Source organism: Topomyia yanbarensis, chromosome 3 (genome assembly GCF_030247195.1).
Source record: "Topomyia yanbarensis strain Yona2022 chromosome 3, ASM3024719v1, whole genome shotgun sequence".
NCBI classification, from domain to species: domain Eukaryota; kingdom Metazoa; phylum Arthropoda; class Insecta; order Diptera; family Culicidae; genus Topomyia; species Topomyia yanbarensis.
Window position 1 is genome coordinate 137,129,822 of NC_080672.1, and position 21,311 is coordinate 137,151,132.

Consider the following 21,311-nt stretch of genomic DNA (forward strand, 5'->3'; position numbering starts at 1 on the left):
ACACACACAGACATTTGCCGAACTCGACGAACTGAATCGAATGGTATATGTCACTCGGCCCTCCGGGCCTCCGTTAAAAAGTCGGTTTTCAGAGCAATTGCAATACCTTTCTATTGAGAAAGGCAAAACATTCAAATCAATTAGCGAACATCAAATGTATCGTGTATATATGTCGGATTTTTTCACACTATTAAAATTTGAGTCACTGTCACACAAAAACGTTATTAAACAGATGTTGCATCCTTAATTCACATTCACAAAAGGAGTTGAAGAGGAGCAAGATATAAGATATAAGCGAGTAGAAATGAAAAAAATATTAACTTATCGATTTTAGATGAGCAAGCCTTGATTGTTGTGACAGATAACCAAGCTCCAGATTTTAGAAGGAAGTTGACGAGAACGGATGCAAATTGTATTTCAAAGCTCGGGTCACGAAAACTTGTACTGAAAAATGAAAGGAACTCGATTGACTGATAAATGTAGTGTTGATTATTACCGGATATTTACTTGAATAAAACATTTTTTGGGAAAAACTATATTTCTTAGTGAACGTATAAATGCAGGAACAAATTTTTTCACTTAAACTTCGGAACGAACAAAACGCACCATTGCTTCCAAATTTTGAAAAACATCGTAAATTGGGCTTTAAAATAAACTTAGAAAATTTGGTTCAGTAAGCTTGAATGAAAAAAGTTATTCTCAGGGTTATTCACCCTGAATGCAACTAAGAATTTCTAAGAGTTTACATTGTCAATTCTTCGAAAATATTTTTGATTTCGATTATAACTTAATACTATGTTCACACTTCAGAGTTAAAACATGTTATAATAATTAGCAACAAGAAAAATGTCATCGAGATAGCGTTAAAACACGTTTTAACTCGTAGTGTGAACGTAGTATAAAGCGTCTGAGATTTTGTTTTTTTATACATATATAGTAAATTGCATTTAGCTTTTAATTATTTTTTTTGAGGTTTTTTTTTCTTTTTTTAATATGAACTATTCGTGAGATTTTTTCTTCTTTTGAACTTAAGCAGCAAACAAAAGTAAGGCGCCGAAAGAACAAACATTTGGAAAGCAAGATACCAATACCGTTGACGATACTAAAGTGTGTCCCATATTTATACGGTGAACGTATAAATGTGGGACACACTGTAGTATCTTCAATGGTATTGGTATCTTGCATCCCAAATGTTTGTTCTTTCGGCGCCTTACTTTTGTTTGCTGCTTTAATTCAAAAGAAGAAAAAATCTCACGAATAGTTCATATTTAAAAAAGAAAAAAACTCAAAAAAATAATTAAAAGCTAAATGCAATTATGTATAAAAGAAAACAAAATCTCAGACGCTTTAAGTTATAATCGTATACGTTATAATAAGTATAAGTTATAATCGTATAATCAAAAATATTTTCGAAGAATTGACAATGTAAACTCTTAGAAATTTTTAGTTGCATTTAAAATCAATGAACTTCAAACAAATTTTCATGTTTAAAGGAAAATGAAATACTAAAGTAAATGTTGGCTGCATAATAGGTCTTCTCAAAAGGTTCAATGTGTCATGGCAGTACTGTCCATGATCGCGTATTTGACCTGTTTTCTATGGGATTTCCTATTTCCTATCTTTATGGGACTGATTTGTGATCATGGGCAGTGTAGTTTTATTGAATTTGCGGAATTTTGGAATAGTTCATTTCGGGCAATGGTATTTCGGGAAAATGCATCCCAGAAAATTGCCGATTTCGTAACCTATTATTTCGGTTATTGACCTACAGGTCTATACCTGAGTAATAAGGATTAATTTCCATTATTCCAAATGGCTTTATATCATAAGGCTTTAAACCAAATGATCATTATGCCAAATGAGCATAATGCCAAATGGCAATCTATCTTCAGTTTTGTTTTAGTCGATTATGCTAGATGACCTTTATGCCAAATGGCTTTATGTCAAACGACCACTTGACTTTCGCTATGGTTATGCCAAGTGGCTTTATGCCAAACGAATTGATGCAAAATGACGTTATACCTAATGACTTTTCCCCCTGAAAATCAAATATATTGTATGAAGTTTCGGATATATATTGTGTCATGGGACACCATAAATAAGGCATATCTGTTTAAGAATTATATTCATTACGAGCTATATTTATGTCGCTTGTTTTATCGATAAATATTGTGAGTCAGGTGTAAAAATAAATGAAACCGATTTGTAAAACTAACCTATTAAATATGTATAAGCCTAGATCGATTTAGCCTACGAATACAAAAAACAACAACAATGTACCAAAAATTTATATCTCCGTAGGAACGCTGAACTAACTTAACAGCACCGTTAGCGCATCGAGAAATTTCGTACAGTCCGAGTGTCGAATTTGGATGACGGAGGTTTCGAAAAAATCTTGCGAAATGATAGCCCCACTTTTAAGGGCCGCTTGCTCGAACGCTTTGCCGAAAAAGTTTTTGCTATCCTCGCACACGGGTGGTGTTCCGACCAGCAGAGAGAAGCCTCGACTCAGATCAATTGGTGCCACCGCTATCAACGGCAACTCCCGGGCCCGTCGATTCCGGGAAATGGCTACGTGACCTCGCAGCAGGAATCGTGCCAGCATGATGAGACCGTACGGGCAGGTGAAAAACGGAATTTCCTCTTGCAAAATAAAGTAGAGAAAAGGACCAGCCGAATATATAGCGTGCATTTCCAGTGAACTTTGAACCTGTTTAAAAATAGCAGATACAAGCGTTTTGCAAATTTCAATGCCATCGTCTAGGATTTGCTTGTTGTTCCGGGATAACGCATCCATCGATTGGAGAAAGCAGGTTTCCGGTGATCGATCTTTTTTAACCGACTCGAGAATGGCCAACATCGAGTAGACATAGTCTGCTGCGGAGTACTTGTTTCGGTACCCGTACTGCAATATAAACGATCCATACACAATATCGGGCAGGTTGTATTTTTCCGAAAAATTTTCCATTTTATCATAGAATTCCTTTCGTAGGACCAGATCCATCGCGTTGAAGGTTTGTTTTGCGTGTACCAAAGGAAGTCCCATGTCCACTAACAACTCATGCATGACTTTCTCGCCCTTGTAGGTCCAAAGTTTCATCTTACAGGCTGGATATATGGAAAATTTCAAAGAATCTAAAACGCTCCAATGTCTGTATAGGACTAAATGTAGATCGTTTTCAAAATTGATTTTCACTGAAGTCTGTATTGTCTGGTCACTAGCTTTGTTAGTCAACCGTGAAACGTGTGATTGAACGCGGTCCGTTGCTAATGTGTACGTGGAGCTTTCTATTTTGCCCAAGAGCAACTGTTCGGTCAATCCTACGATTGCCCACCACAAAAGATCAATTGAATCCTTGGAAAGACGCCACGCTAGTTCAAAAATTAGTAATGCTGAACTATTACCATAATAGCTGAACTGAGTGTATTCAAACATGAGTTTAATCCGCTTATCTTCCCACTCACGACGCTGTCGTCGCTTCAGTAATTGTTGTTCAATTTGTTGAATCCGGTTTTGTTCTCGACTTCGACCTTCGCCATCATCGTCACTATTATCTACGTCCTCTTCCTCAACATCCTCTTCCTCCGACTCTGAGTCCTGAAAGATGGCATCGAACTCCGGGATGCTTTCTTCAGGATTTACTTCACCAAGAATTCGAACCTGGAAGTAACAAAGTGTGCTAATTTAAGATGGCCATCCTTTCTACTTTATCATGTTCTAGTAGTTTGGATTGTGAGTGGAATAATTTCGTCTTACCTGCTCATCACTATAGACATTGCAAACATGATACGGACGATGGGAGTCACAAATGTAGAATATCACGTCTCTTTGCGGTTGAAGAACTTCCACGATATCAACACAGCCACCGCAATTGATCAGCAGCACAAACTTGACATCGTCTTTGTTCTCAGCGTACGCTCGAACGACACCACTCATTCCCATGATCGGGACAATCGAATACAGCATGTTATCATATTTGAACAAGGCCTGAAGAATCTTGCTAGCACAAATGGCATCGATGTCATAATTTACAATCACTAGAATTCGTTTGCCGATCAACCGCTGGTAGAAATCGGTCCTCAGGTCATCCACAAACATCCTCGCGTTGATCAGCTGAGCTTCTGAGCAAGAAAACTTAATTACCCAAGCATGTATACTGAATACTATTGTTCCACAAGAACATAAAAATTGTCACAAATAATACACACACAAATAAATACAAATCACTGACTTCACCAGCATGGTTGATAAGATAAATATTATTGAAATTGCACAAAATCCGACACTTGACTGTTCAAAATTGACAAAAATGTTTATAATATTCACGATTTAGCTACGCAAATTTTAAAAATACGTTCAAAGTTCGTTTGCGCGCTTTATTTCTGAAGTGTGAAACGTCAAACCTAGGACGTTTTGAGTCTGATTGTCGAGGAACAAGGGATAAGTCCGATAACCAGGTGTTACAGTTATATGGAGCAAAACATGCTGTGCTACCCCAATAAACAAAAAGGCGGGTGGGCGGTTTAAACTGCACGCAAAAATAAAACAAATCAAAGAATAAGTTCTTTTAACTTACTTTTGAGTTATGCGTCGCTTTGGAACTTATTAGTGTTGTCAAAAACAAAACGAGATATTCGTCTCAGTCGGGGTCTTCCGTGCAGTAAGGTACTTTTAAGTTGTTTGGGGTATAGAGTACTCTGTAATTGTATTAGTGTGCCCAATGATTTGTTTTCCTCCACCTGTCACAGTAGGAGGAAAACAAATCGAAAATGGCTTTTCGGTCGGATTATTTTCATGGTGTAATCTGACCAACCGGTATTGTACGGAATAAGTTTAACAGTGACATAGAGCATTTCAACGCGATTATAAATACTTTAGGCGAGCTATTTCAAATGTTTAAATTGGATGACATTTCTACATATGACAGCTGGAGGAAAATAAACCGCCAATTAGTGTGTGTGTGTGTGTGTGAAATAATTTGCATTAATTTGCACCCTATACTCAAAATTAGGTAAATTCAACTTAAATTTAAGTAAATTGAATTCATCCAAATACAAATTACATTACATATTTCTAGCCAAACATGTCAAATGGTCCTAAGTGCAAATGACAGTTTCTCCATGTTAACTTTCTCTTTCGCTAATAACTCGACAGTTTATACTTTGTTACTAAACTCTTAGCAGAATAAGCTAGTCAAAATCAGAGTTTTTCGATATATCCTGAAACAATATTGAAAAGTTTTAAGATGACGCCGTAATAATCGAAAGAAAAAGTAAACAAAGAGAGGCTCTCTTGCACTTAGGACCATTTGACATGTTTCTCGAGATTTGTATTTGACTCAAGGTTGAGTTAATTTTTGCCGTAGTTACATGGAAACAACCTTCAACACGATTTACTTAATTTTACCTTCCTGCACGATACTCCGAAATTGAGTCAAAAGTACACTCAAAATAATTATCACTTACCAATCACATGCGAAAACATATAAATATTTTCCATAACACTTTTCACATAAATATTACATGTTTCGCACATAGAAAACTTTATTGTCAATCTAATTAAAACCAGTGTCGACTGCATGTATATATTAAGTGAGGTTCATTTCTCTTCCATATGAATTTCACATAATTTCTAGATTAAATTCATATACTTTTTATGTGATTTTCATGTGATGATAAGCTGCATTTAAAATAGCATTCAAATGCTTATCCTGTGTTTAAAAAGCGTGGAAGACGGTGAATAAATACATAGACGTGGAATTTTATTGTAATGCATCTTATATTTACATGTTCTGTTTATAATTAATAGCATTTGCATAACTATCAGCAGCTAAAATAGTTTCTCTTATTATGCTTCCTTTGTGTTGAGAAAATCAGCAAACTTCGTCGTAGTTTTTTTGGTTCCTTCAATGCTAACAGTTTTTTTCCGTTTCCGCATTCTGAAATATAATTTCATTTTATTTTTATTGCTCATTTTGTACATAATTGATTGAATTTACCTTTAAATACCTTCAGAAAAGTGTTTGAGTATCTCCGATCGTAATTCCTTTGCCTTGTGCTGTTACTATACGAGAAACCATATTGAAACTGTCAACTTTTTTCACATCGTATATTCACATAATGTTCATGTTCTTTACACATAACACTTAGGTATGTGACAATCACATAGAATGTATGTATAGTATAGTTGAAAGTCATTGGTGTAGTATTTGAAATTCATCAATGTAGGTATGAATGTTAATAGTTACACATGAATTTAACGTGATCGATCATTTTTAATATTTACGTGCTTTTTCACTTAAAATGTATGATTTTTTGGCTCAGTGTACTTTAATTTTAGGTAGTTTTTCGTTTGCGTGTAGATGCTGGCGATCGGTAGGCTATTGAAACTTTGTTCTAGGCTACCCGCCGTAACTTGCCGCTCACTGTAAAAGTAGTGTGGGACATAGCGGTGCTTTCCGAGCCACAGCTTGTTTACATGGTTGTTAGGATTTTTCACCCATTATCAAGATCAATATACCCATTGACATTGCCTCATCGAGTAGTTGTGAAATAGATAAAAAGTACTCATTGTTAGAAACAAAAAATACTTATTTTTTCGACAGCTCGAATAACTTCCGGAAATGGGCAATTTGAATACATAAAATGGGTAAAGTTTTTTTTACCGTGTAGAGCATTTCAACAGCATTACAAATACTTTAGGTAGCTTCCATTTAAATTCGGCAAAAATCATAACTCAACCTTGAGTTTAATTTATTTAAATTTGAGTTGAATTTACCTAACTTTGAGTATACCCAAACGACTCATAAGTACCTTACTGCACGGAAGACCTCGACTGAGTCGAATCTCTCGTTTTGTTTTTGACAACACTAATAAGTACGAAAACGACGAACAATTCAAAAGTACCTAAATTTAAGTTAAAAGAACTTATTCTGTGGGTTGTTTTATTTTTGCGTGTAAATTGGCTGACAGTTTCGTGTACGACAGCTGGAGGAAAACAAACCGCCAATTAGTGTGTGTGTGTGTGTGTGTGTGTGTGTGAAATGATTTGCATAGAACTCAATGGCTTATTTACGCTATACTATATGAAAATACGGTAAAATTTACTTTATTTAATACCTTATTGCATAACCGCCGTTCATGCTACAGACTAACGGTGAAATGTGTACGGTACGCATCTACGCGTAAAAGAGGCGTAAGATTATTATAGACGTTTACCTTATCAATAAGTTAAAGCATGTAAACTTGAACATGTTCAGAAAAATTGTGGTTGGAATATCTGGAGGTGTGGATAGCGCCGTTACGGCATATTTATTAAAAAACAAAGGTGAGAGATCCTTACAAAATGAAACGAGTTGTGTCTAATTTGTACCATCTACCAGGCTATGATATTCACGGAGCATTCATGAAGAACTGGGATCTAATAGACGAATCCGGCTACTGCTCCGGCGAACAGGATTGGCTGGACGCTCAAAAGCTTTGCCGTCAACTGGACATCCCCTTACAACAGGTAAACTTCGTCAAAGAATACTGGCTTGGAGTGTTTGGGTAAAAGTTCTTGTTTCACTCTCTAGTATTGCAAATCATATATGCGATCCAAATTATAGGAGCTTCTTGGCGGACTACAACACCGGCATCACACCCAATCCGGACATTCTGTGCAACAGGCACATAAAATTCAACCTGTTTTTCAAATATGCTCGTGAAAAGATGGGGGCGGATGCGATAGCCACCGGTCACTATGCTAAAACTAATTTCGGGCCATACCTCGAAAACTACAATGATGCATCCCATGTTCATTTACTAACCGGCGTCGATGAAATCAAAGATCAAACGTTTTTCCTTTCGCAAATCAGTTTGGATGCATTGCGTTACACCATGTTCCCAATCGGTGGTATGACGAAGACAGCGGTCAAGCGCCTAGCAGCTGACGTGGGATTGGGTTGGTTTGCCAAAAAGAAGGAAAGCATGGGGATCTGTTTCGTCGGTAAGCGAAGCTTCCAGGACTTCATAGCGGAGTATATTGAATCAAAACCGGGCGACTTTGTAGATTTCAATACGGGTAAAGTAGTTGGTAGACACAAAGGCATCCACCACTGGACTGTCGGTCAAAAAGCAAAAATCGGGGGTTGTTTGAGGCCTTACTATATTTTCCAAAAGGACGTACGCAATAACATTATTTATTTGGCGTCAGGAATAGACAACCCGCTTCTTATAACCGATATGATATACCTGGAAAACCCCGTATGGATTAATAAGCCGATAGAGCTAGATCATGATATTTGGAGGTGTCAGTTTAGGTTTCAACACACAAAACCATTGGTTCCTTGTAGCATTATCACAACTGACGGTCGAGGAGAAAAACTTTTCGTTGAGTTGGACGTACCGCTCACGGCAATCACCCCCGGTCAGTACGCTGTATTTTACAAAGACGATGAATGTTTTGGAAGTGCAAGAATAGTTAAACCAGGACCATCAATGATTTACAGCCAGAGTTAGCGAAAAGGTTATTCACCTCAAGATTGTAAATAAACGTATTACAATTTGTTGTTGTGTTTGGTTTGTTTAAATGCTTTAATCATAACGGTAATTCGCATGAATAATTTGAGATAGGGTAAACAGAGAATCTAGCAAATCATAAGTAAGATCTGTCACATAAAATTGTGATCCGTTTATCATATATATCTTAAATATATATTCGTATATCATATAAGTGAACCGAAAAATCACTTAAAATTTATCTGAAAACAATTATTTTCCATGCAGCTTTTCACGTAACTTCTATATGCAAATCACAAACTTTCGAGACATGGTTTTGATTACATTCATTGGAACAATCACATACATTTTATATGAATTACCATTTAGAGCTATTGGTTTTAGGTAATACATTGTAAGTGAAATTCTTATGAGAATAATTGATTGTGATGATAGAATTCATGTGATATTACAATATTTTTCGATGCTATTCTTTTAGTTTTATGGAACAAAGTTCTGCTTTATTGGTACAACAAACATGGAACAAAACTTAAATTGTCTATTTAACATAACTGTATCCCAAAAATCAATCCGTGTGCTTATTACGTCAGCATGGAAAGAATGCTTTTTGGATGAACAAGTTACAGGCTTGAAGAATAGTCCACTTCTGTAAATATGAATCCATTTGAGTACATTTTATTATTAAACGACAAACTTATATTCTGTTTGTTCGAGGTATTTCTCCAAGTAACTAAGTCGATTAGCAATTGATCACAAATATGCACAATATTTTTTTTATCCCTTTATGGGCAGCTAGGGCCGAGGGTGGTGGCTAGCGGGTTTCATACATCCTTGACCTGACGGACAAAGCTATGGTGCCTTGAACACAGGCAACGCAGATCCAAGGCCATCATTGAAATGATAAGTTCTGCGTTTGAGATGTACTTCCCCCGGTTGCCAGACGAATACCTGTAATTATTACTTGTTGCTTTGTATGTATGAATCTAATGTTCAGTCCTGGGTGGTGTATGCGTGGAAGGTGTGGTTTTTAGCGTTTGAGTCCAGGAGTGCATATCTGTCTGGGTTAGCGTGGGCGTTTACTAACTGTGTAATAGTGTGATCGCTAAAGGCTCGAGCATTTGAATGCCAGCGTGTCTCCAACTTTGCGTGCATAAATCCGATTTTAGATTCGTGTGGCCATTCGCACATTCACGTGTATTCTCGAACGATCGCGCGCGGACATTTTCAGTGTATGGTAGAGGAACGTGTTGTCTGGTGAATATGAGCATCATTCCCGATCGGTCCAAGTGAAGGCATGGGTCTAGGCTGATCGAGAGTAGAGAATTCCGAACGTAGCTGGTCTATGATCGCGCGAGTGGTGGGTTAATGCTTGAGACCGCGGTTGTAAAGTTATAGGTGCTGAAAAGTTCACTTAAGTAAAGGGGTGTTTTAATGTTGGCGAAATTGCGAGCGTAGGTGTGTGTGGATGATTGAAATTGTAATGTAAGTTCGCGTTTTTGACCAGGTTTGTGTTATCACGAAAGTTAGGGGCGTTTGCGCGTTTTGGATGTGAGTGTATATGGGAGAATACGCAACTGACTGTGCTAGTGAGTATCAGTATGAACCCAACTCAAGATACAGTAATAAAAGGAAAAATAACATGCCGAATGTTTCTTTTTAGGTCACTAACCGTGCATTGAAGAATGCCCAAAAACTCTGAACTAGGCCCCGTCGAGTCCAGTCTGTCCGTCTCGTCCTGTCGTGTCTGGGGTTACTAGGTTACACGCATTCACCACATGAGACTAGCTTATGTCAGTTTACTTGTGCACTGGTTTCGTAGAATCGAGGCGATCATCGAAATGATAGATCCTACGAGTGAATGCACTTGGTCCAGTCACCTGTCAAGCATTTGTGTATTTGTGTGTGTTAAGATATGTGTGGAGCCTGTAAATAATATTTTAATACGAATAATATTTTATACTTCAAAACAAGAAATGTGTAATATACTACTTGCAGTTTGTTGATCATTCCTACTTATCTGATTCCATCGAGTATGAGAATACATCTCCATTGTTCTAAAACCTGGCGACGTCCGATGGCAGAGAAGAATCATTGTTGGCAGCAATGTTGCTCTTCTTGGATGTATGAGCTCGAAAAGGTCATCACAAGAATATAACGCATGAGACCGAAAATAAATTAAAAAAAAAATAAAGAGAAGAGTTAGTATTATTATTGAGTATTAATAATATGCCGATTTTTTTCGAGAGTTGTCCTACTGGAACTGTAGAGCTAATTAATTCAATTAAGGCATGGACCTAGACTTCTGAAATCGAGGATAGACTTCCGGACGCGAACGATTCATGAATGCGCGAGTGCGGGGACTGTAGGTTCACGCTTGAGACTGCGTTTGAGTGATTACAAGTGCTGAGACGTTCATATTATCACCGGGATGTTATAATGTCTGGAAGAGCGCGAGTATAGGTTGCGTGGATGGTCGCGAAGGGCTCAAGCATTTTTATATTTGTTTGTCGCGTGTATGTGACTTTGTGTGTTTACATTCGATTTTTATGTAGTTTAGTGGATATGAGCATTATATTTTTGATTGGTCCACCTGAAGGCATTGGACTTATGCTACTAGGTCCGAGAATAGGTGATTCCGGACGAAACCGACTCATGATCGCTCGAGCACGGGCATTTGGAGGTTCACTCTCGAGACCGGGATTGTTAATTTATAAGTGCTAAACCATTCACTTAGTCACCCGGGTGTTATACTTTTTACGAGATCGTGGGAATGGTCGTGTGTGGATGATCGCGAAGGACTCGAGCGTTTGTATGTGGACGTTTTTGTCGCGTATGCTAGTAACTTCACGTAGACACATTATTTTTATAAACGTGTGGCCATTCGCATGTTCACGTATTCTTCAGCGATCGCACGTGGACGTCTTGTCTAGTTTTTATTTCTATTGGTCAAACTAAAGGCATGAATTTGGGCTGCTATGATCAAGGGCGGATACTTCCGGACGTGACCGATTCATGATTGCGCGAGTTTAGGTTCTTAGGTTCGTATTTGTGACCAGGTTTGTGTTATCGCGTAGGCCACGTTTGTACGTTTGGAATGAGGTGCCTGCAGAGAGAATTGGGCCCTTAACCCACATTGTATATTATTTGACCATGGCAGTGGATAATAAAGGTCGCCAAGTTAAGTACTAAAATTGATCACAATGTAGCTTAACTAAAAAGAAAATAATCGTATCCCAAGTTTAAGTGATATAATCACTGTAATACTGCTTTGGTGGAAAAGCCCCCGGACCACATCAAGGTACAGTATCATGCCAAGGGGATCACAAATATGCACAATATTGAAATTTAAATTTTTCATATCTGCAAAACATACATCCTTGATCAGGTAACACTAATAACCTTCATTCACATACAATGTATCGTATTGACAATTGATTATTATGGTTATACGACTTTCCCCCAAAAACCATTCCCCAGAAACTAAAACACCGAAGTTTTTCCCCAGAAAGAACCATTCTCCAGAATAACATTCCGTCGAAAGTACCACTTACCAGAAAACCTTTTCCCAGAAAGTATTTTTGCCCAGAAAACCGTTACCCAGAATGAACAAATACCCAGAAGTTTGTTATGTTTGCACATAATGGTTAAGATAATGTGCATATTGAATTAAATTATAAAATTAAATTATGGTTCATTGAGGTAATTATGATAAGCGTGCACGGCATACCCGACAGAAGAAGGTGTGCAAGTAAAACACTCGCTTGACAAAAACAAATTTGTCTGGCAACAAAAACCGGACGTAGGCTAAAACGTCAAAAAGGTGGAAAAAAGGAAAAAAAAACGTGGAGAAAAGTCAGTAGAGAGGTTAGCGTTCAATCGAAAAGAAGGCAGGTACGAGCAAACGGAGGCTGATCCTGCGGACGGAAAAAAAGGAGGACCGTCGTGCTATCAGCAGTCACCGGGAACACATGCGATACCGTTAACACCGAAGATACCACTCTCGCATCCGTACCATCATAGGCAGGAGATAAGTAAAACATCCCCATCGTCACGAGGCGTGAGTATAAAATAGTGCCGCAAGGGTCAGCGCCGGCAGTAAATATAAGAGCAAACCACGCTGCCGTGCGGATGCTAGGTCCCAACGAGTTCGCCGGTAAAATCAAGAGAAAGACGGCAACAACTATTCGGGAGCATCCAATAATCATCCCTCGGCGACATCGGCCCGGTCCCGAGAGGAAAGTCCGTGCAGTCCGGCTCTTCCCAGGTCGGCAATACTCGTAGTGGCAACAATCACCACGACATTTCGGTTCGATCGCAACAGCCAGAGTCCGGTGCGGCTGGCCAAATCCTGAGGAGAACCGGTTTGGTCCACCGAGTACGTGATCAAGTTTCCGAACAAGGCGATCGAAACCTGCACAGCGGATCCGGATCTGCAAAGAAGACAGTATTACAGACCTCAATTGTTCAGACTGCCCGGGAAAGCAACCACAGCGCGGGTGGAAAACGGTGGGGAAACAACCGCCACTACAAATGCAACGGCAAAGCAGCAGATTCATTTGCGGCAACGGAGCGGTTATTGTGAAATTTCTCGGATCGAATATGTTGTGTCGGCGAACCATCTAGTCGCGGAAGAGCGCTGTGTATTTGTGAGGAATGACTAATTCGCTTAGGATAAATAAACCAGTGACGGTGTTCTGGAATAGGCAGCTCTCAAGCAATTCCCGGGGTCACATGATGACGGCCAACATCATTAAGGTGAGTGCACCTCTTTTTACCTCCTTCTAAGAACCATATGTGTTTTGGGGCAATTTTGGGAAACGATTTGGGTAAAGTCAACTTTAATTTTACATTGGCGCCCAACTAAAAACCCCACATTTAAGATACATTACCGTTAGTATTGAGTTTTGATTATATTCTTGTGATAGTTTTAGTGTAGATTTCACTCGAATTTTTTAAGCCTGCAATTCGATTTGTGAAACCGATCTTAGATAATGGATTACACACACTTAATCGATGAAGAGATTGAGTATGAATTGGCTTTGAGACATGTGGTTAACTTAGGACCAAAGACTCATCGCACGAAAGTGCAACTTTTGCATAAGGCAATCCGAGAGGATGCAGCACGGAATGTGACACGGGATAGCGCAGAGCACGCTATAAGCCCCACAGTAAACATGGAAAGGTGTCAAATCCAGATTTACGAATTACATAAGCAGGTTAGTGTTGCTCTCAGAGACGTCAATATTGAAATGCTCGCACAGCTTCGATCGCGTATCGCACATTATCGATTCCGGTTAGCAATCTTGAAACCTCCGGATGGGTTCGCGGAAGCGCACAGTTCACTTCAGACGTTGGTTAAAGTAATGGAATGTGATGTGAACAGTGTACTAAATAGAGCAGTTACCCGAGTGGTAGACGGAAGTGGTGGAGGAAGAGAACAGTTAGGCGTACCGATGGGCAGAAACAAGGCCACAAGTGCTAGCGATAGCAGGCAACACACCTCGTTACCTCCAACCAGCTCACCACTTTCAGCAGGACACGGCAGCGATTTGGCGTGGCCGGATTTCACCGGAGCACGTTTCGATGGGAGCTCGCACTACACCCCATTCCAATCCGGAAATCTAGCAAACAACAGCAACAGGAGAGGAGCAACGAGCGAAGTTCAAGAGCAGTCGCATCTGAACAACATCGACACAGCGGAAGTCATTTGGCCACCACCACCAATAACACAGCAGGAGGCTGAACAGGCGCGCAACCCAAACAGACACAATCGATGTCGCAACGCATGGGAAGAATTCGACGGACTTCGAGATGATTTATTACGTCATCTACTGCGACGGGAATCGAGACCAGCACAAGATCGTAGTGAAGACAGGCGAATGCTGAAGGCAGTGCATAACTGGCCGTTCAAGTTCAGGGGGGAGAAAGACACCACATCGCTGAATGTTTTTCTGGATAGGGTGGAAACATTCGCCAGATCGGAAGGAATGAACGATGACACGCTGCTGGCATCAATCAAGCATTTGTTGCAGGAGGACGCGCTTGATTGGTATGCTCGAGCTATGACGCAGCACAGATTGAACTCGTGGGAGGCATTCAAGCAGGAGATTCGCAAGGAGTTTTTACCCAGCGGGTACGCGCAGATATTGCGGCTGGAGGCATGCTTTCGGTTCCAAGGGCTCAATGAGTCATTCGCCAAATACTATCGGGACATCTCAGCTCTATTTCGTTTTGTAGAACCACCAATGCAGGAAGAGGAAAAGTTTTTCATTGTCAAGAAAAACATGAACGCGGATTACGCGGCGATCGTCACGGCAGCAAGACCAAGGACACTGCAGGAGATGGTCGAGGTTTGCATCAGCTATGACGAAACTAGATTGCTTTTAAGCAGGCAACGGCGTCTTCCCATACCGCACGGTGCATTGTTAGAACCAAACTTTGCAACGCCAACGGTCACACCGAAGCCGACACACACCTCACAATATCAACCACGATTCAGTCGAGTTCATGCGGTAGAAATGGAGAACCTGTCAGGAGAGAATGGTACAATGGAGTGTCCATACCCGAGCTACGAGGCCACTCAGTCGCAGGATGCTGAAGATCCGTGGCAACTGAAAATAGATCAGCTAATGGAGCAGGTCAGTGAAATGAAATTGCAATTATCAGCAAGAGGACAAAGACCAACCTTTCCACCGTCGCAAAAAACAAACCCATCGGAACAGCATCGGCGGTACATGCAACCACAACAAGGTCAAACACGACACGGACAGCTTCAGTCGCATGCACTGCAACAGCAGCAGCCACATCATGTGCCTTTCACACTGCCAGCGGCACACGAACCGAGACGCGAGGAGCGCTCACTGCAAGCACAGGGCGAAAGCACCGCTGATCACCGGCGTTTAGTGTTAACTTGCTGGAACTGTGACGAGGAAGGACATCGGTTCATGGACTGTCCAAAACCACAGGCGATATTATTCTGTTACAGATGTGGGCGGAAAGGATATTCACTGCGCAGCTGTTTCTCTTGCAGAACGGATGCGGGAAACGGAACAGCGGAGAACAGACAATAGAGGGAAATGATTTTCCGCAGCAATTCGAGAATCCCTCAACCATTCCAGAATTTCAAAACATCAACTCCATTATCATCAATTCTGGACATGACAACCGGCCACACGCAGTAATCAGTGTGATGGGAAGGAAAATAACGGCACTGCTCGACAGCGGCGCGAATTGCTCGATTCTAGGAGGAAAATATGCAAAGTTGGTCGAAGACCTATCGTTGCGGATAGGCTCTGTCGAAGGTGGTATCAAAACAGCGGATGGCACGCGGCACAGGATCAGCAGTTTCACCCGACTGCCCGTAGTATACAACAATCGAAATGACACAATTCCGGCGCTTCTAGTACCCACCATTCCAGACTGTGTGATCCTAGGAATGACCTTCTGGGAAAAATTCGGTGTAAGGGCGATTTGTTGTACAATGGAAACCGAAGTACAGGACACTGAGCTGAAAGAAGACGAGTCCATGAAAAAGCTGAACATCGAGCAACAACAACAACTTCAACGTACGATTGATATGTTTCCAAAGGCGAAAGACGGAAAAATAGGCAGGATGTTGGACAAGCAGCACCACGCAAGCAACGCTACTATCCAATGTCCCCGTACGTACTGGAGGAGGTAAACCGAGAAATCGACAGAATGATCTCGTTGGACGTAATCGAAGATGCACTGTATTCACCGTGGAATAACCCTCTAGTGGCGGTGAAAAAGAAAACGGGACAACATCGCGTCTGCTTGGATGCGAGACACTTGAACTCCGTGATGGTGAATGAAGGCTATCCGATACCTCAGATTTCCTCGATTCTAAATAATCTCGGCGGCTGCAATTACATCTCGTCGATAGATTTGAAGGATGCGTTTTGGCAATTACCGCTACATCCGGATTCGAGACCGCTGACGGCGTTTACAGTTCCTTCGAGAGGACACTTCCAATTTAAGGTTGTCCCATTTGGACTGTGTACGGCCAGTCAAGCCCTAGCACGGTTGATGACGCGACTGTTTGCAGATATGGAACCTGAAGTATTCCACTACCTGGATGACATCATCATTTGTTCCAGGACTTTCGAGGAACATATAAAGACGCTCGAGGAGGTAGCCAAACGGTTACGGCATGCAAACTTGACAATATCAACGGAAAAATCGAAGTTTTGCCGGCGTGAAATCAAATACCTCGGCTACATCCTAAATGAAGACGGTTGGAAAGTGGATGAGGACAAAATCGAAAGCATCGTTAAGTTCCCTTCTCCATCGACTAGAAAGGAAGTGCAAAGATTCCTTGGTCTTTGCAATTGGTACCGGCGATTCATCGTGGACTTCTCTAGAATCGCAGCTCCAATCACGGAACTAACGAAAACGAAATGTAAATTCTGTTGGAATTCACAGGCTGAACAAGCTTTCCTGAAACTCAAAGCAGCGTTGGTGTCGGCACCGGTATTGGCAATGCCAGATTACACGAAACCGTTTTCGATTGCTTGCGACGCCAGCGATGTGGCAATAGGCGCAGTACTGACGCAGGAGATAGATGGGGAAGAGCATCCAATTTGCTATTTCTCTCAAAAGCTGTCTTCATCCGAAAGGAAATACTCCGTGACAGAGCGGGAATGTTTGGCCGTAATCCGCGCGATCGAAAAGTTCCGTGGATACGTTGAAGGCATACGGTTTACGGTGTACTGTGATCACGCAGCGTTGAGTTACTTAAGGTCGATGAAAAACCCGACGGCGCTAATGAGTAGATGGCTATTAAGATTGAACGCGTATGACTTTGAGATCAAATACCGGAAGGGAAGCATTAACGTTGTACCGGATGCGTTGTCGAGGATCGCATGGTATTCGCGACGGAAGAAATCAAAGATGGCTGGTATAAGAGCCTACAAGAACGTGTTGCAAAGAACGGTGATAACTTCCCGGACTTTCGATTGACAGGAAACGAGCTGTACAAGAACTGTCTTTGCAAGGATGAAATGGGAAACACGACACACAGATGGAAGAAGGTTGTTCCAAGCGAGGAACGGATCGAGGTCATAAAGCGGTTCCATGATTCCCCGACAGCCGCACACCTTGGTTTCCACAAAACTTGGCAGAAGATACAATCTCATTTCTATTGGCCAAAAATGCAGCTGGAAATCAGCAAGTACATTCGAGATTGCGGCGCGTGCAAGGCCAGTAAAGCACCGAACACACAGATGATGCCAACAATGGGAAAGCTGAAGCCGGCTAGAATGCCATGGGAACTGGTTTCGATGGACTTCGTAGGTCCGCTGCCCAGATCGAAGCGAGGCAACACAGTGATGTTGGTTATCGTGGACTGGATTACGAAATATGTCATCGTGCACCCAATGCGCAGCGCAGATTCGGTGAAAATGACGGAATTCCTGGAGAAGGAAGTATTTTTGAAATTCTCACGCCCGCGGATAGTACTCTCCGACAACGGGAGGCAATTCGAGTCAATGGCATTTAAATCGTTGCTGTCACGACACAACATCGCCCACATGAAAACGGCGTTCTACTGTCCAATGGTCAACAACACGGAAAGGGTCAACAGAGTCCTAGTAACATGTATTCGTTCCCTGTTAAATGGAGATCACCGAGAATGGGACGAGCAGCTCCCAGCAATCACTGCGGCCATCAACAGTGCTAAACATGAGGCGACCGGCGTAAGTCCGCACGCTGCAAATTTCGGCAGAGACCTGATTCTCCACACGGATCTGTACAAACAACAAGAACTAAACAGTCACGATGACCCGAAGGTGGCACAGGACATGCGGTTATCAAAGATCAGGCGAATTCAGCAGTTCGTTGTACAACGCATACAAAACAACCACGAAAAGGCGAAGCAGCGTTACAACTTCCGTAAGCGAACAGTATCATTCAAGGTGGGGGACCTGGTGTGGCGAAGAACATTCGGCCTGTCCTCAAAGGCGGACCACGTCAACCAAAAACTGGATCCGAAGTTCACACCGGCCATCATAAAGGAAACCCTCGGAGCCAACCTATATTTGCTGGAGGATGTGCCAACAGGAAGAAAGGGCAGATACCATGCGAAGGACATCAAGGCAGATTAGAGAAAAAATACTCAGCTATGTCGGCGGGTTTCAGCCTGCTAACCATGAGCAATGTGCTCCAAAAATACCGTTAGCCGATCGGGACAAATCGTGCCCTGTCATGGTGTGGTGAGCAATAACTTCTTTCAAACTACCTCCCCACCATGGCACACCAGCCAGCGTCAAATGGATTCGAGGAGCTGTCTAGGAAGGCCCATGACAACTCTCAGTCGCAGTAAGGAGCGGTCGTGACGTGAAGGACGGTACAGAACTTCCACCAACGAGAAGCAGAAGCCTTCAGCAGGCACGCCGTTAGCGATTCGGAAGAAAACACACGTCGAGAAGCAGAAGCCTCCAGCAGGCACGCCGTTAGCGATTCGGGAGAAAACACACGTCGAGAAGCAGAAACCTCCAGCAGGCACGCCGTTAGCGAATCGAGAGAAAACGCACGTCGAGAAGCAGAAGCCTTCAGCAGGCACGCCGTTAGCGATTCGGGAGAAAACACACGTCGAGAAGCAGAAGCCTTCAGCAGGCACGCCGTTAGCGATTCGAGAGAAAACGCATTTCGAGAAAGCAGAAGCCCACAGCAGGCGCGCCATTTCGGAACGAGAGAAATCGACCAGCGAGCACGCGAGCGCAACAGGAAGGAAAGCAGGCAACCGCAAACTAGAGACGGAACTTTCGGAGCGAGTCTCGGGAAAACCTTGAGCCGTTGCACAGGGGTGCAGGTCGACGAAGGCGGACCCCTCTGGACTCCGCAGACATAGCAAAAGTCAATCTCATAGGTAAGCTGCTTCATGGTGACACATCAAACCAAGTTATAGACCTCAGTCACTGGCGCAAGCGCGCGAGCATATTTCGGAGCGAGCAAAACCATGCAGCGGATGGAGCAGGGCAAACCAGGACAACAATTGAGCACAGCAGACCGTGGCGAAGCGGAATCACCAACGGACACACACCGCTCATAGCGGGGATTTCGAGCATGACGAAGCCAAGCACCATACCCTCCTCACAACCTGTCAACTCCTGCTGCCCACAAAACGTTCGAGCGTTTGCCGTTCTCGATACGGGAGAAATCGAAGTACGAGTGTTTACGACACGCAAGCCTCCGCGGGTCAGCCGTTTGTCAGAGCGAGAGAAACTGATACAGTTCACGAATCAAAACGCTGACGGAACGAATAAATTCGGATAAGTTAACCAGCTATGAGCAACACCAGCTACGACAAAATAAAAAAGCCACTCAATACAATACGCTTCGCGGAATCAAAATAACCATTTCCTGGATTGGTGTCAAACTGTGGTCAGATCCAGTGCTAACAAGATCCATAAGATCGGAGGGAACTCAATTGTGGCAGGGGCCGTCATGAAAATCAAAAGAAACGCGATTCTGGGCGCGGTAAAACCCTTGCTACGGACTCATGGCGGTTTAGGAATTAAATACCCCTTTTCCTGCGCAATTATAATCCCCACACTAAGAATACTATCACTGTTAATTGTAACTTCTCGTAATTTAATTATAATCCTACTAGTTTAGTGTTAAAATTAGTAATGATTATTTGCCTGTTGAGCCGAAGTGGGGGAGGTACAGAGAAGCATGAATAAAAACTCAGTCGGAGACAATTTTACCAAAGATTTGTTGGTGTTGGTGATCGCAAATTTTACCAGAACTCGCTGGTGTGTGATTGGATTAGTTTAGATGAGATGAAGATTTAGCAAGCGTAGAGGTTTGCAGTTTAGGATTTGCGTTATATTTGTACTTGTTGAACCTGTTGTTCGTGCAAGTCTCCTGAGCGATTCACCGTCTCTGACCGACTTTTTGTAAGGAAAAGTTTTAGAATTTTTCATGCATCACTAGCTAGGATGCATGAAAAATTCATCCGCTTCGGTAATGTTATGTTATGTTTGCACATAATGGTTAAGATAATGTGCATATTGAATTAAATTATAAAATTAAATTATGGTTCATTGAGGTAATTATGATAAGCGTGCACGGCATACCCGACAGAAGAAGGTGTGCAAGTAAAACACTCGCTTGACAAAAACAAATTTGTCTGGCAACAAAAACCGGACGTAGGCTAAAACGTCAAAAAGGTGGAAAAAAGGAAAAAAAAACGTGGAGAAAAGTCAGTAGAGAGGTTAGCGTTCAATCGAAAAGAAGGCAGGTACGAGCAAACGGAGGCTGATCCTGCGGACGGAAAAAAAGGAGGACCGTCGTGCTATCAGCAGTCACCGGGAACACATGCGATACCGTTAACACCGAAGATACCACTCTCGCATCCGTACCATCATAGGCAGGAGATAAGTAAAACATCCCCATCGTCACGAGGCGTGAGTATAAAATAGTGCCGCAAGGGTCAGCGCCGGCAGTAAATATAAGAGCAAACCACGCTGCCGTGCGGATGCTAGGTCCCAACGAGTTCGCCGGTAAAATCAAGAGAAAGACGGCAACAACTATTCGGGAGCATCCAATAATCATCCCTCGGCGACATCGGCCCGGTCCCGAGAGGAAAGTCCGTGCAGTCCGGCTCTTCCCAGGTCGGCAATACTCGTAGTGGCAACAATCACCACGACATTTCGGTTCGATCGCAACAGCCAGAGTCCGGTGCGGCTGGCCAAATCCTGAGGAGAACCGGTTTGGTCCACCGAGTACGTGATCAAGTTTCCGAACAAGGCGATCGAAACCTGCACAGCGGATCCGGATCTGCAAAGAAG

General features: G+C 42.2%; 2 protein-coding genes and 1 long non-coding RNA gene across 4 annotated transcripts; 1 reads left to right on the forward strand and 2 right to left on the reverse strand.

Annotated features, from left to right (window-relative positions):
* Window positions 1–2,130: 2,130 nt before the first annotated feature.
* Window positions 2,131–4,412, reverse strand: LOC131692416 (cell division control protein 45 homolog). The gene is made up of 2 exons (XM_058979451.1): window positions 3,758–4,412; window positions 2,131–3,661 (listed from the first exon to the last, which is right to left on the reverse strand). The coding sequence occupies exons 1-2, from the start codon at window positions 4,097–4,099 to the stop codon at window positions 2,312–2,314; spliced, it is 1,692 nt and encodes a 563-aa protein (XP_058835434.1). The 5' UTR covers window positions 4,100–4,412; the 3' UTR covers window positions 2,131–2,311.
* Window positions 4,413–5,760: 1,348 nt separating this feature from the next.
* LOC131693913 (uncharacterized) lies at window positions 5,761–6,187 on the reverse strand. Its single transcript, XR_009306361.1, has 2 exons — window positions 6,000–6,187; window positions 5,761–5,939 (listed from the first exon to the last, which is right to left on the reverse strand). It is a non-coding gene; the product is annotated as an uncharacterized LOC131693913 (long non-coding RNA).
* An 851-nt stretch (window positions 6,188–7,038) lies between these two features.
* Window positions 7,039–8,855, forward strand: LOC131692364 (mitochondrial tRNA-specific 2-thiouridylase 1). Of its 2 annotated transcripts, XM_058979368.1 has the most exons (4): window positions 7,057–7,096; window positions 7,150–7,327; window positions 7,383–7,548; window positions 7,608–8,855. In XM_058979368.1, the coding sequence occupies exons 2-4, from the start codon at window positions 7,252–7,254 to the stop codon at window positions 8,497–8,499; spliced, it is 1,134 nt and encodes a 377-aa protein (XP_058835351.1). In that variant the 5' UTR covers window positions 7,057–7,096; window positions 7,150–7,251; the 3' UTR covers window positions 8,500–8,855. The 2 variants fall into 2 exon arrangements, with proteins under 2 accessions (XP_058835350.1, XP_058835351.1); XM_058979367.1 differs by having other exon boundaries at window positions 7,039–7,327.
* The last annotated feature ends 12,456 nt before the right edge of the window (window positions 8,856–21,311 follow it).